Below are 16,299 nucleotides of genomic sequence, written 5' to 3'. Positions count from 1 at the left end.
ACAAGCCGCCCCATCAGCAGATGTGCAGGTGCCACTCCCGTGGTAGAGTGGGGCGTCTGGCGATAGCTTCGGAGAAATGTAAAGATTGCGAGTTCCACAGACTGGTTTTTCTCGTGGGCAATCCTTATCACTTTGTTGAGTGTCCTCATGAAGCGTTCAGCCTCTCCGTTCGCTTGAGGCCATCGGGGGGTGATTCGCCGGTGATGAACTCCTAGAGCCTGTAGGTACGCCGCAAAGTCCTGACTCTGAAATGGTGACCCATTGTCGGTTCTGATTTCCTTGACTATGCCGTGTGTTGCCATGATTTTCTCGAGCTTCGGGATCACTTCCTGGGCACTCAAAACGGTTAGTATTTCCACTTCGGGATACTTTGAATGATCATCTATGGCAACCAGAGTGTGCCTTCCGTCCGGCAGGCTGCCAAAGTCGACGCTTATCTTGGACCAGGGCCTTCTGGGCCGAGGCTCCATCACAACAGGGGCTGGCCGTGGTGCTTCTCCCGTTACCTAACAGGCATGGCATTCTCGAACGGTGGCTTCTACTAACTCGTCCATGAGAGGGAACCACACTTTAGTGCGGAGCCTTGACTTAGTCTTGACCATACCTTGGTGACCAATGTGGGCCAAGTCCACCACTCTCTGGGTTAGGGACGTCGGGATGACCAGTCTGTGGCCCCTCAACAAGCATCCCGTGTCGTCTTCCATCAGTTCAGTTCTTACATTGTACAGGCTCTCCATTATTTGTTTCGCCCGAGGTGTCAAGCTTTTCCACTCCTCTCGGGCCCTGTTCCAGCTGTTGTTTTGGACCGCCACTCTCGCTCTTTGCAGGCATTCATCTTCACTGGTGGCATGCGACAAGCTGGTCATGGACACTGGCCTGGGACACGATCGCGCAGTGATGCAGCGGACGTACTCTTCTGTTTCCGCCGCCTCCTTCATCTCTTGTGGAGTTGCTTTGCGAGGATGGCGAGATAGGTAGTCTGCCGGGTTCCGGGCGCCCGGTTGGTACTCGATCTTGCAGTTATAATTTTGCAGTTGCAACATCCATTTTTCGATTCTTGGCGGCGGCTTAGTGGACGTGCCCGCAAATAAGGATACCAGCGGCTTGTGGTCGGTGGCCACAACGAATGGTTTTCCGTATACGTACAGGTGGAAGTGATGACACCCCCAATGAATGGCGATCGCCTCTTTTTCTATTTGTGAGTATCTCTGCTCAGTCTCTGTGAGTGACCGGCTGGCGAATGCCACCGGGGCCCATTCCTCTGCGCTTGTCTTCCTTTGTAGCAGGACTGCGCCCAATCCGACTGGACCGGCGTCGACGGCAATTAGTGTCAATTTGGCCGGATCGAAGAATGCCAACGTCGTGGCTTCTGAAAGCGCCTGTTTGATTTCCTCGAACGCTCGATCTTGGTCACTGTTCCATGTCCAGGGGGTAGACTCTTTGGTGAGCTCTCTTAGTGGCGCCATGAGGTTCGCCAGGTCCTTGATGAACCTGCCGCAGTAGTTCACCATCCCTAAGAAGCTTCGTACCTCCGTAATATTTGTGGGAGCGGCCGCTTCCTTGATGTCCTTTACCTTTTCCGGATCCGGATTGACGCCGTCTGCCGAGAAGGTGTAGCCGAAGAATTGGATCTTCTTACACAGAAATTCGCACTTCTCCCGATGCAGTGTAAGGCCTGCGTCTCGTATGCGTCGTAGCACCTGCACCAGCCTCTCATTGTGTTCCGCCACGGTCGTGGCATGCACCATGATGTCATCGCTGACGTTGATCGCTCCGGGGATTCCTGCGATGAGTTCTTGTATCACGTTCTGGAACACCTCAGCAGCGCTCGACACTCCAAAGCTTAACCGCGTGTACCGCCTTAGACCTACATGCGTGGAGAACGTGGTGATGTTCCGGGACGCTTCGTCCAGTACTAATTGGTGATACCCAGAGCGTAAGTCCAACTTTGAGAACCATTTGGCGCCTGCCATTTCCCCGACGATGTCATCGATGGTCGGAGTGATATGTCGCTCCCTCTTGATGGCAGCATTGGGGAGCCGCATGTCCACACATATTCTGACAGCGCCTGGTTGTTTAGGTTTCCTCGCCACGACGATTGGCGACACCCACGGGGTCGGTCCGGACACCTTCTCGATGACTCCCGCCGCCTCTAGCTTCTTCAGCTCGGCTTCCACCAGTGGCCTGAGATGAAACGCTATGCGGCGATGCCGGAGTGCTATCGGCTGAACAGTGGGGTCGATGTGTAAGTGGACCTCTTTACCTCGGAACTTGCCTATTCCGTGAAAGATTTCCTCAAACTCCTCCAAGGTGTGGTGTATTGACTCTTGGTGTACCCCAAATGCGAACGTTACCACTCCCAGATCTTCTGCCGCTCTGCAGCCCAGGATCATGCCTTGCCCATCTTCGGTAACATAGATATTTGACGTGATTGACCGCGTTCCATGGGATATCACAGTCCTGAACTTTCCCCGTACTTTTAGCGGTTCCTCCTGTCCATATGCGAACACCGTGATCGTCGATGGGTGTAGTGCTGGCTGTGGGTGCATGGATCTGTGCATCGCAGCGGCCATGATATTGATGCTGGCTCCTGTGTCTACAACCGTGGTGACTTCTTGCGACCCTACTCGGACGCTGCATTGCGGCAACCTCCTAGTCCTGCGTACCGCCGTGCCTATCATGTGTACTCGGTGTATCACCTTCTCTTCCTCCTCATCATCGTCCATGTCACTGGCCACCGGGCCTCCTTCCTCAACCGTGTTTACGGCTTGGCGGGGCTTTCGGAATTTCTTTGACCGGCACACTTTCTCAAAGTGGTTGAAGCGCCCACATCCCATGCACTTCCTCCCTCGTGCTGGGCACTCTGCCGAGGCGTGGGGCGAGCCACCGCAATACCCGCAGGACTTGGGTTGATCTTGAACGGCCGGGCCTGGTCCTCTTCGGGGCCATCTCTGTTTTGGCTTGACTGCCACTGCGTTAACTGGCTCTGTCTTCACTGGCGCTTGTAGGGCTGCTTCCATGTGCGCAGCGCGCGCTTTTGATAGTTCTTTCGTCCGGCCCATTGTCAATATGTCTGCCAGGGACTTACCGGATTCCTCCAAGATCCTTTCCCTCAGCTTGACTGACGCGCACCCTTGTATTATCTGGCCTCTTATCTCCTCCGTCTTATCCCGAAACCCGCAGGTGGCCGCTAGGTTTTTGAGACGAGCGTAGAATTTGTCGAGCGACTCCTCAGGCAATTGGCGTGCTTGGCGGAATATGAAACGTTCATAGTCGCGGTTCGCCATTGGTTCGAAGTACTCGTTGAGCGCCGCTATCAACGTCGTGTGCGTCTTGGGGGTGTTTTCCGCAAGCGTCTTCACTATGTTGTGAATCTCCTTTCCTCCAAGGTGGATTATCATTGCGCGTTTTTGATCTCTTTGAACCTTCGTGGCCTCAAAGAAAATGCGCACTCTATCTTCCCAGTCTCTCCATCGGGCTGCTACTGCTGATGGGGACCCCTCTACGGAGAATGGCTCGATTGGCGGGATGTTTGCCATGTTGCGCGTGCGCTGCTAGTGCCGGGCGAGACCTCCTCCTGCCCTTGACCGTGATGGCTCCCAGATATGGCTCCCACGTGGGTGGCAGGGCCTTCCTCACAGGCTGGGTGTGACCTTCCCCCTGGTGCTCCCCCGGTATGGCAGGGATGTGAGGATCTTTAGAGCTCTTCCCTCGTGACCGCTTGAGCCTTCCTTACAGGCTGGGTGTGGTGATCTTCCTTTCCCCCCAGGCAGCACTCAATCAGGCCATTCACACGACTTACTGGCACTGAGGGGGAGGGTCCACCAGCATTCCAGGCAGCCTCGGGCTGGAGGCAGGGAGATTAAAGCGCTTTGCGCGCTACAGGCAGGCAGGGGGGCGGGGCGCACGTGTTCAGTAGCGCGCTGGGGGCGCCGAGGCAGCAGTCGTCCCCACGCGTCCACGCCGCCAATTGGGAGCGCTCCAATGCGCTCGCGCTCTCCCGCCACAGCACAGGGGGTGCAGAGACTGCAGCGCGTCTCAGCGGGGCACGAGCACCGCGAGCGAGGACTGCTCACCGGCCGCCACACCAACTGGACGCAGGAAACAAAAACGAGGGCACGCCCACCCTCATCGCCACTTTGTGGTATTGTCCGGGTGCTGTTGCGATGGGGCCTCTGACACCCGGGTCCCTACACGTGGGCAATGACACTCGGGACACAGAGGTGTGCTTGCTCCATCACTGCTGCCGTGGCCATTCTGCCTACGTGCACGCATGACGTCATATTTATTATCTAGGTACACACACGTGATCTGACGCGCACGCCGTTGCGTGTCACGTCAGTATCAGTATCGCGACATTACAGACGAGCAGCTCCGGATCCAGAGTAATCCTTTTTACTGTCATGACTAATTAAGATTTCTGGACTGAATTGGACCCCTGATGCCAGGTACACCGAATGTGATACTTCAAAAACGCAGACCTGACAATGAGCACTCTTTATTAGAAAAATAAATCTGGCTAAATAATTACTGATTTGATTATCACGTGAACGCGATATCTAAAGCCTGACCGTTATAGGTTAATTGTTTTAACTTTTATGGCTTCAAGTTTTGCTGAATTCGTTTTCCACATAATAAATTCTATTTTCAATTGCTGTCAGCAGCCTACAGTGTTTTAAACAACCTTCCGAGTTTAGCGTCATGCACTGGTTACTAACGGGCCGCGCTCCAGTTCGCAGCGTCTTACGCACCTGCCTCGGTGCTCTTTGTCTGTCTCTCTCCGTCGGCTCATTTATGTAGAACAGATGTATAAAAAGGTATCTACAAAACAGCCCCTTTGGCAGAATATGACAACTCTTAGCTATATGGAATATTGTTTTCCCCTAGAGTGGCGGAGTGCGGCCTGTGGAGCAGCTGTTCCAAGTCGATATTACACGTGCATAATAAGCGCCCTCCGCAGAGTCACGCAGTGACAATTAAAATGTTTTTACTATGTGCCAACGGTCTACTCCCCCACCATACAAAAATGAATATTGTCAAGACACAGATCCAGGAACAAATGCAGCCATAAAACGGATATGTAGACAAAAGTTTATTTACACCATACAACATTTTAAATATTTTATACAGCTGCAGCAGGGAGAGCTACTCTGAGCTTTCCAGAGAAAACTGCAATAATAAAGATGTGAAATATATTATTCATATAAAAGTGAGATTATTACTTTATTGCATTTAAAGCAATGAAGAATGTAGCTCAACAAACATTCATTTAATGACAAAACTTTGCTTTTTTTATATTATAAAGTAAAAAGTGTAGTAATGGCCAAACAGACTGTTATAAACTTTAAAAACTGCATAAATATATACATTGTGCTCCATGGTGAAGTTTTCTGAAAACTAAACCAAATGAAGCTGTTACAACATGAACTGTTGCGTTGAGGTTTATCTATAAAGATTACCTTACAAATCCATTCCACGGGTAATTACAACACATGATGGTAAGAATTGTACACCTGGCTCCCCGCTAGATTGGCTAGTGAGAGACGACGAAAAAAACACTGACATTTGGCACATGAAGCTCTTGACATTACAGTAGCCGCCATTGTCCAGGTATGAATGTCAGGCTTGCAGAGTCCCAGACGCGTGCCAGTGTAACGACGTGTTCTGTGTTCCGGCCCTGTCTGCTGTGATTGGGTTACACTTCCGTTTGAAAGTCACCTTCTTGTACATCTAGAGGCAAGTTGAGACACTTCTCCCATTCTGAGGGTCTTAGTTCTAAAGCATCTTTTGCCTCTGAATCTAACACGTTTAATGTGGTATAGTGTTGGTAGTCACTTGTGTTTTTGAAACTGTCCCAAGGGTTTTTGTTCAGTGCTGGATTATCCTGCGAATAGATAAAAATAATATCGTTAATATTCAAGTAAAAAAAAAAAAAATACTGTGATATTTTTGCTTCACTGCAGGAATTAGGCACATGTTGTTTTCGCTCAGCGGTGCTGCTGCGCTTAATAGCCTGTCCATGGCTGCATGCATTTTTGTAATGGAGGTGTCCATCTTACCTCTGTCACGGCCTTCCTCGCGTGCCCTGTGCTGAATCATCAGATTTGTAAACAGCTCTTCCTAATCACCAATTGACAGTACCATTAGGGGCAGGATTGCAAAATCCATTAAAGCATGTCTAATGGCTTTCATAATCTCAGGGGAAAGGCAGAAGGGCAGGTCTGTGAGGATATAGATGCCACTTCCAGAACTGAGCTGACCTCAATTCCTAGGTGATGTGAGGATTGCTGCAGGGCTGTGGTTTCATTATGTCCAGCAACATTTTCACAAGACAAGAAATCCCGAGTTTTATTTTACTCTCTCCATTCCTTGTCTATGAGGCATTCAGTCATTTTACACTGATTGCATTTTTTTAGCACAAGTCTTTGTTATATAAAGTACAGCATTTACGCACATGGTACTGAGTGGTATGCAACATAGGCTCACACTTTGTTAACACAAAAAAAATGTAAAAAGTCCCTTCTATAATACATTGTGCCATTGCAGAGACTGTGGATTACATGTGCAGCGTTGTGTGGTGTTCTTCATAGGTGAAATAACAAACCAACTAGCAGAAGAGTCACAAGGCCAGGCACTTATGTCCATTAGATAAAGTGCACCTGGAGGAGGTTCGACCTGAGACAGGTGCATGAAGACGATCACTCAGGAGATAGCTTTCAGAAGGAGGGAGCTCATTCTAGAAGAACATGTCCCTTCCAAGCATCAAAGACAGCAGCGCCAACCCTTCAGGGAGACACCTCCGAATGGTGGACCCAGTCATTCTCTTGGGGGACTCTCAGGGACATCCTCAAAGAGGAAGGTGTGCCACGCCACAGCAGAAAGACAAGTGAGACGAGCACTCTATCAGGGGAGTCAAGGTGCTCTTAAGAACAGCTGCAAGTGCTGCTGTGCTGGGACACTTTCTACTTCCTGCTGTACTCCACAGAGAAGCACAATATAGGTGACATGACCCCACATATTGTGAATCAAAGAAAAGTATTAACTTCTTTTGTTCTTCCTCTAGGCGCTATTCTCATTTAGTGTTTATTAAAGTATATTTCCAAGTTTTTTTTTGCTACCGTCAACATGACTCCTAATTGCATAATGCTTTCTTCTTCAGCCTAGATTTCCCCACAATGTATTTATTGACAGTTACTCACATCCGTGAGAGTTTCCTCTTATGGAGCTACCCTCATTCTTGTTTCCTGTCTGTTGCTAGACTTGTAATGTTTTCACTCCCTTCCTAATTTAACCCCATGCTTCATTTTCTGTCGATTTTCTATTAAACCAAATTTTAGTAGGTTCACACAGAGTTCTCTTTCCTCACTGTTCTTAAATGTAGTCATTTTGAATGTAGCCATATTGTTAATCTGCCCCCCAAAGATATTTTAAATAGTTATCCTCAATTCCATTCTCTTGACCTCATGTTGTTGGGACTGTAATAAAGGGTTTGAGACAAGATTCTAATATAATATTGCAAATTAGACCCTCTAGGGCTGCTTTGATGAAGCAGAAGTGGTGATTAATTTGACAATGAAAGTCATCAGTTCCGCTCAAGACCGCCTAACATATATCAACCTAATACCTGGAGGATAACACAGTTTTAGTCACGGCTGAAAGAAAAACTCAAAGGCATTAGCAGCTAAGGACAGACTTGCCCATCTATGTGGTGCATTGGACTGGCTGAACTATATCACTGCAAACCATTGTGTTCTAGGGCACATATGTTTCTTACTGCACATATTCACTCCAATTGCATTAATGTACATGCATGATCTTCCGCATGTATATTTATCATTGTACTAAAACCTCTATTTCTACACACAGGATTGTGATCCTATCCACCAATGTGTGTCACATACGAACACGTGTCTTGACACAAAACTGTGTTACCATACATGCACCCGTTTTAGTTTACTCATATTTAGTTTACTACTCACAGACATGGACCTTTACAATTGTGCTACTGCATACATGTTAGTGTTTGGATCCTTTTGCGGACACTTTTATTTCTCAGTTCATATATTTTAGTTGCTAAATACACAATAATTATGCACCTACTTGCTTTACGATACCCAGTTGTGCTCAAATTTTATAGCACTATTAAACAAAATTGACCTGGTAAACTTGCTACAGCCTGTCTGCCCAAACAATACCATGGTCATCTACATGGCAGTGGTATATCCCAAACAACTGGAAATCATTTATTAGTTAGAATTTGGTGCAAAATCAGTGGAAAACATGAAGTAAGTCATTTGTGTGGGCTCCTGATTTTAATGAACACTGGTCAGCCAAGCAAAGTGTTAATCTCATAAAGTAACAGATTTATGTATCAAGCATGTGTGATGCGGTGTGATTATTGATTGGGGTCTGCTTCTGATGTGCCAAGCCAGATACCAGTGAGTGGTTTCTCGTGATGGTCCTCTCATGGTGGTGCTCAGACAGTTTCGTTTGCAACTTTCAATATTAAAAACTGCAATGAAACTTAGTTGAATATTGTGTCTGCTACAGTAGAGTAAGCCTAGGTCAATGGTTCTCTCATTGTATTGGCTCTACACTTACACTCAGTTTTGGGACTTAATCATCTTTTTGTGCTACCTCAAATGTAGTGTCTAGGTTTTTTGGTTATTTACTCTGATAAGAGAAGATTGCAGTGAATTAAACATATGATATTAATGTCTTCTGTTAGTTTCATTGTTGATATTTGAATCATTTTTCTGCAAACACTTTCATTGGAAGCTCTCAAAAATCCGACCTTGCAGCACCCCAAACAGTGAAGGAGGGTATGAAGTTTCAACAGAAATTTGTAGAGAACCTAGATTATACATGGTGTGCTCCTCTAAAAATAGGCAGAGGTTATTTAGGATGTCTCTAAAAGTCACAAAACAAGACTCAGCATGCACATTGGCTCTTGATATTCCAGCCAGGGGAGATAACGTCCGACTGTCACTGGAAGGTCTAGCCTCTAAGAGACTCCTGGCTGGGGATCACTTTTCTGTACAAATCGCTGCAAAGACCATACCCTGAAGACCAAAAACAATGGAGAAACTTCCACTGACCGTGCCACAACCTTATGAGAAACTGGAGGCTTGAACAATGACAGCTTTTCATGGTACCCATCCCGACCCTCAGGCAAGCCTAGATTAAGTTGAGATTGCCCCCGCCACACTAGAAATCTTGGTGACCGACAGCTCAATGAGGTTGGCTGCAGGGTCACTGAAGCAGCTCTTCCCCCATCCTGAACCGAGTAATCAGGCCGATATTACCCGGAGGGAGGAAGTAGACTACCATCTTGAATGGAGTGAGTCGGGAGACCAGACTGGCCCTCCTTCGACACTGGCTCCTACTTATTCCCCTCAATCGAACTGGCTCTACCTCTCACTGAAGCCCTGTAGTGCTGACTCCACTTGTCCAGCAGAGTTGCTATGGCCAATCACACTATGTCTTCCTGCTAGCCCGAGCTCCGGGTTGACCGACGCTCGGAGTGAGGACCCTGCCATTGCTGCGAAACACAACCGACCCGCTCAGCAGCATCAATCCTCTACTACACCGCCAATGCATTACTTCTGCCTCGCCCATCCCTGATTGTTCCTGATCAAGGCCTATTGCTGGGGAGCCAGAGTCCTCCAGTCGGCCAATTCAATAAAGGTACGGAAGGTGCTTGGGTCCTTTGGGCTCTTCCTGACCTTTTAGACTCTGCATTGCTACCTTCTCTTTATAAATTGCAGTGCTGTGCTATTTCCGCAGCTCACGTAATCATCATCACTGTTTACCACAGTGGAGGGAACATGCCGCTGACCCACTGGAAAGGCTCACTCCATAGGGCTGAGAGCACTGTTCCCTGACCACTGAGAGCTGTGCTGAACTTTTCAAATACTCAATCTGTCTCTTTGCAGACATCACCAACCCCTTTAAAGCGAGTCCGCTGCCACTCTGTTCTCTTCTTCTGTCTCACTGACAAGACAGATTGGGGGGAGCAAAATGCCATGACAACCAAGTGATATGCCAGCTAGACATTAAACCCAGCTTGCCATTTGCCATATTCTGAGAGAGCCCTCCACCTTCACTCGAATGTGGTTATCTGGGCTGAACCGGGTAACACTGTATAGCAAGGAGTGAGCGCTGTCCGCTCAGCTCACCCTACTGTCTGTTTGCCTGTGCTTAGACTGCATTAGTAGTAGGCAGTCAAGCTGTGTGCTTATTACACACTGTACTTTCAAATATTAATGTGGCAGCGGTACTCAGACGCCAGAGCAGTAAGTAAAATATATATTTTTTTTAAATCACCGCTCAGAAATGCCCCTTTCCTCCCAAGGAAGACCCATGCTAAACTGAGACAAACTAAGGATTAAGGGAAATGAGTTGCTCCTTTAGTCGAGGGTGGGGAGGAGGACAAGGAAATACATCAGATTATGTATTTTCACACATGCTTAATATGGGACACACTCAGCACCCAGGACTCTTGTTGGATTTGCAGCTCTCCGATGAGGCTCACTGTGCTGGGAAATGAGTGGAGCGCCCAACAGCCCAGCGCTGTGCTCGCAACCTACTCAATTTGAGCAATATAACAGTAAACCAACTGACCTAGTTGGCCATATTGTGCCTGACAACCCCCTTGCAAATTTCAGATGCCTTGCAACACAGCGCTGCCGCAAGGCACCGCCCTTCTGCCCTACCTCCCCTTCTAAAACCTCAGTGTCCAAACTCCTTCTTCTTCACCCTCCCTCCCTACCTATCTACCTCAGCAGCCAAAAATATCAAACTGATGAAACAACACCCCAAATTGCTCATCGCAGGCTTCTACTACAATGCCTCTAATGACCTCAAGAAAATGGACCTCATCTTTTACACTACCCGTCCTGCAAAATGGAATAAAATCCCCCAAAAATACATCCAATTACCAAAGTCACTAACGTCCCGTATGGCCGTAAACAAACAATCTCTGACTTGCCAACGTTCAAAGGTAATGACCCCACAACCATCTTCAAAAACGGAACTATCATGATGCAAGCCAGTGATGCCAAAGCCTGCACTTTTGAATCCACATCCCCTACATGAATAAACGCCATATAACTCCTGCAAGTCTCCCTCCCCTCTAGAGACGTTCCCCCACATGATACTGAACAAAATGAAACCCTCATGAATCACACTGCTGACTCCGCACCCTCCCCTACCATCCTCCTCCCTCTCAATGTAACACTCACAAGTCACACCTCTAACTCCACTCACCCCGTCATAACCCACCTTACCCTCATAACAAACTGGTACAGAACCCATTAAATTGGGGAGGTCTCTGCTCCATACCACTACCCATAGATCGCAGAATAGGGTAGACTCACCCACCGACACATTTTAGAAACACAACTCCGAACACCAGCTGATGTCTGATCTAAGGGTGGGCGTAGTTCGCGAAGTAGCACTTCGCGAAGCTACGCAAAGTGAAGTTCGCACTACGCGAGCTACGCGTAGCACTTCGCGAACTGCGAAGTAACATGTTCGCACTGTGCAAGATGTTGTTTTCAATGATTGCACAGTGCGGTCAAGCAACCGGCACTGTGCAATCATTGAAAATGGCATCTTGCACAGTGCGAGCTGTAGTTTTCTGCTGCTCGAGTAGATTTTTACTCGAGCTGCAGCTTTCTCAACGCGAACTGGTAGTTTCTCATCGCGAGCGGTCGCGAGCATACGCGACCCCTCGCAATGAGAAACCTGACCTTCTCGCGTTGGGAATCTCGCCGGGAGGTTTATTTTCGATGCTCGCGATCACGAACAAGGAAAAAGTCTCGCCAGGATGTCATTTTGCTTGCTCGCGGTCGCCAACTTGACGTTGAGGACCGCGAGCAAGCAAAAAATGACCGCAGCACTACGCAACACTACGCTACGCGTGTTCGCACTGTGCTACGTGCAGTTCGCGTAGCGCGAAGTAGCGCGAACTTCGCAAACTACGCGAGCGTAGCGTAGTGCTTCGCCCAGGCCTAGTCTGATCACCACAGTTAATCCCACCCCCAGCCCCTCAAATACTGCATCATCCACCCCTCCGTACAAACCATACTCCCTTCCCCTCCATCCCAGACCTCTTGAGATGTCGAATGAGAGGCTCATGCCCTCAACTTCTACTGCCTTACACATGTGCACAACAATATGCTGATGACACCATTTCAAAGTGGCCAACTGGATTCATCCACCAATCCGCCATCACCATTAGAAACCCAAGTGATACCTCCAATATCTCCCCCATTGACTCCCTGAATCTAGCTCCCACCAACATACACTCTATGACCCTGGACAACCCTACCCCTTGCAACATGAAGCACCTCACTAATTCAGCAACTCAGACTATAGAGGGCCTTACCCTATACAACATGAAGCAAACATCCCGCACTCCCTCCTCACAAAAGCAAATGTCCATGCACACACAGAGAAAACCAACTAGATAATAACTACAGAGTCTCAACTATATCACAAACAACCTAAACATTTGTCCACACTTCACCCATCGACCCCACCTCCCCCATTCATGCAACGGCACACAACAAAGACGAGCTAAGACACAGCCACGCAGCTGGATTGCAATTCCTTTCAACAACATTGCTCAGAGACCTAAAATAATGACTACTACAATGTCTCTGAGCGAGATGGCAGAACTAGTCAAATCTTACAACATCAAATAGTCACAACTCTTCTTCTATAATACAGGTTATCAAGGGAAAACAAAAAAAAAACCCATACCAGCGAGATTGACCCGACAACCATTACACCTCATTAAGATCCCCATGACATGCTAGTCCCATCTCTGTTTCAATCATAAAAAAAGACAGGAAGGCCCGCCAGGGTGGAGGCATCACCATTATCCGCAAGAACAACATCAACATGAGTGAAACAGACACCTTCTACTACAATGCCTTTGAACATATCAGCACCTCCATCAGGATGTTAGACAACATAGCAATGAACTGTCACCTACTCTACCACCCATCAGGTAATGCAATATCCTTTGGCGAACACATAGCAGACATGATAACATACTGCTCACTCTCACTCACCAATAACTTCATCCTAGGTGACCTTAATCTTCACTGGAATGATGAAAGCAATACTCAAATCAATCATTAAACATCCTCCTACTTAGTAAGAACCTCTCCCAGCACTGCAAAAGTCAAACCAAGCGCCAAGAAACTGTACAGTGAACGTCGCGCTTTACAAATACTTTTCACATCACATCACATCACATCACAAACCCACAATAAAGGCTCAACCATCCATGGATGCTATCATAGCTCATGAAGAAACACTATCCATTGACAGCATCCTCCTCATTGACTGGTCGGACCACCACATCATCTTGTTTCACATCAACAACGTGTCTCCTCACCCAACTTGTACGCAAAAATCACTCCATTGGACAGGAAACATAAAACAAGTTCCTCTATAGGACCTTGAAGACATTATTACATCACTACTACCCCTCCTTTACATCAGAGAACTTCTCAACAACTGAACTCACCACCCACTACAACAATGTCCTCTATCCTGGACCAAGTAGCTGCTACGAACTGAAAAAGGTAAGAAACACTCCCTCAAGATCCTGGTTGAATAAAGACCTCAGCACTGTAAGAAGACAGCTCAGAGCAGCCAAAAGACTCTGGTGAACAAATCCATCCACAGCCCACCTGGACCAGCTCAGGAGGGAACACAGAAAATATAAAAAACACATCACAAATTAAAAAGTCGCCTTCTTCCACAACAGTCTAGATAAGGCCAAAAATCGCCCAATAGAGCTCTTCAAAATCATCAATCAGCAAACCTCCAAGTCACTCTTAAAAGAACCCTCAGCTACCCAAACCATGGTGTGATAAATTTGCCATCTTCTTCAATAATAAAATCACGAAGATCAAGCTCTCCCTGGATCACAACCAATCATCAAATGGGATCCCCCTTTCCAGAAATGAAGACAACGACCCCCCCATCAGTCCACAGCCTCTCTAGCAGAGTTTACCCCACAGGACAAAGATGAGTGCAATAGAACCCAAGAATCCCACATAAAACTGGTAACCTTGAAGGATTTCAACCCACTCACAGAGAGGGACATATTTGCTTTGCTGGCTACGTCCAAGACCTCCTCCCACCTTGTGGATCCACTCCCTGCCTCCAGCAGACTACCAGACTGTCTCAAGCTCAAGCACGTCACATCACTGATCAAAACATCAGGAGCAAACCCGAAACAACCTTAATAATTTCAAACCAGTTTCCAATCTCCCCTTCCTAGCCAAAACTCTAGAGTGATGTCTTCTCACACAACTTAGCCAACATATCGAAAATAACAATCTCCTGGACCCTCACAAGTCGTGCTTCAGAAAATGATGGAGTGCAGAAATAGCTATCTTGAACATAGTTGATGACCTACACAAATCTCTGGATACAGAACGATGCGGCCTACTCATACTCTTAGACCTATTGGTGGCCTTCGACAAAATCAACCACAAGCTTCTCTTGGATTCCCTTAAAAAACAGAATTGGTGTGGACGGGGTGGTCCTACACTGGTTTACAATACATCCTTTCTACAAAACCATGCCCAACAAATAAAAATAAGCAATCAGTCTTCGGATACAACGGCAATAAACCTGGGTGTCCGCCAAACCTCCGTCCTCTAACTCACACTGTTCAACATTTACATGGAATGCCTCACCATCACCCTCAACCAAGCAACAATCCAATTTCACTTTTACGCAGACGACACCCAGCTCTACATACAAATCTCCTCACTAGAAGACACTAGAAATGCCACCCTCAAAGAAGTTCAACACTGGCTATCTTACAACCACCTAAAACCCAACCAAGACAAGATGGAAATACTGCTCATATCAGAGAAAGAGCAGCTCCCCCAGATGCACGAATGGAGAAAATCCATTGATGCCCTTAACTACCTTCTAAGACTGGCCGACTCTGCCCAATTTCTAGGTATTACCCTGGAGTCCAAACTGATCCTGAAAGATCATATAAAGAATAGTGCGAAAAGCACCTTCTACAGCCTGAAACTTCTGAACCGAATGAAAACCTACCTACTGCAGAAGGATCTCAACTCTGCCACACAAGCAGTGGCACTGTCTAGATTGGACTACAGGAACGCCACCTTCACAGGCACTACTAAATCACACCTTGCACACCTTAGAACCAGTGGTGGCTCTTCCGCTAAGGCGGTGGATTGTCGCCACACTGAGCTGGGCAAAGATGAAAAAAACTAATTATAATACTCACTGATATTATTATTATTTTTTTTCCCCTTTCTCAGCTGGGTAGGGCTGGAGCTGCTCTGCTGACAGAGCAGGGCAGGCGAGGAGTGGTGTGCCCACTCCAAGTGAGCAGGACACTTTGGCTGGCAATCTCGGACCTGTCAAACCGTCATGTGCACTTTGCATGTTCTCCATGCAGGCTGCATTACAGCCTGCATGGAGAACATGCCCAGCCTCCTATTCTCTGGCTGAGTGTGTTGTGATTGGCTATTGGGAGTCTGGGAGCTGGGTGTTTCCTGTTTCCTTACCTGGAAGCGGGCTAACAGGGAGAGAAGGAGGCAGCAGACAGGTACGTGTTCATTGAATTTTTTTATCATTCCCTCCCCTGGCCCCGCGACTCACCCCCCTACCGCTGATAAAAACCAGCCACCACTGCTTAGAACTACTCGGAATGCAGCAGCCAGAATGGTCACAGGAATCTCAACTCTGAAAAAACTGAAATGGCTCCTCACTGAAGATCGCTGTAGCTTCAGAACAGCTTGTCTTACACACAAAACTCTTCACACAGGAAAACCAACCTACCTCGCCTCTAAATTAAAAAAGCAGGACAGACAAGAAACCTCAGATGCTCAAACACCCTACTCCTCATTCCACCCAAAGCCAAAAACAAAAAACTCTGGCATGCTCCTTCTCGAGCAACGCCCCTAAAGTCTCTAACTCCATACCAGCACATATCAGTATGAACCCCCTCTTTCTTGAGCTCAAGAGACAGTTAAAGGATCTCCTCCTCAACCGTCACCACAACTAGCAAATCATCAATCGCCCATCGAGACGGCATCTCCATTCTCAGTTCTCCCTGGCACCCCTCCCTGTTATTTCTCCTCCCCATGCTTAAATATTGACTTAAGTTAATTCAACTTAATTATTCTGATTATTACCTGTTACTCTGGATGTGAATATTTACTATTTGATTTGGTCTAATATTTTTGATACTACTCGTTATTTTGATGCTGAACATATACTGATGTA

General features: G+C 47.4%; 1 protein-coding gene across 4 annotated transcripts in view; it reads right to left on the bottom strand.

Moving 5' to 3' along the window:
- Nucleotides 1–5,080: 5,080 nt before the first annotated feature.
- Nucleotides 5,081–16,299, bottom strand: part of ADGRB3 (adhesion G protein-coupled receptor B3) — a 1,641,523-nt gene continuing 1,630,304 nt past the window's right edge. For all 4 annotated transcript variants that reach the window (XM_085610901.1, XM_085610903.1, XM_085610902.1 and 1 more), the window contains one exon: nt 5,081–5,884. In XM_085610901.1, coding sequence (XP_085467027.1) covers nt 5,696–5,884 — 189 coding nt within the window. In that variant the 3' untranslated portion in view covers nt 5,081–5,695. The remainder of the gene's footprint in view (nt 5,885–16,299) is intronic.

This window comes from Triturus cristatus, chromosome 6 (genome assembly GCF_964204655.1).
Source record: "Triturus cristatus chromosome 6, aTriCri1.1, whole genome shotgun sequence".
Classification (NCBI taxonomy): domain Eukaryota; kingdom Metazoa; phylum Chordata; class Amphibia; order Caudata; family Salamandridae; genus Triturus; species Triturus cristatus.
Note: the sequence above shows the minus strand (reverse complement) of the source record. Positions and strands in the feature narration are given on the sequence as shown.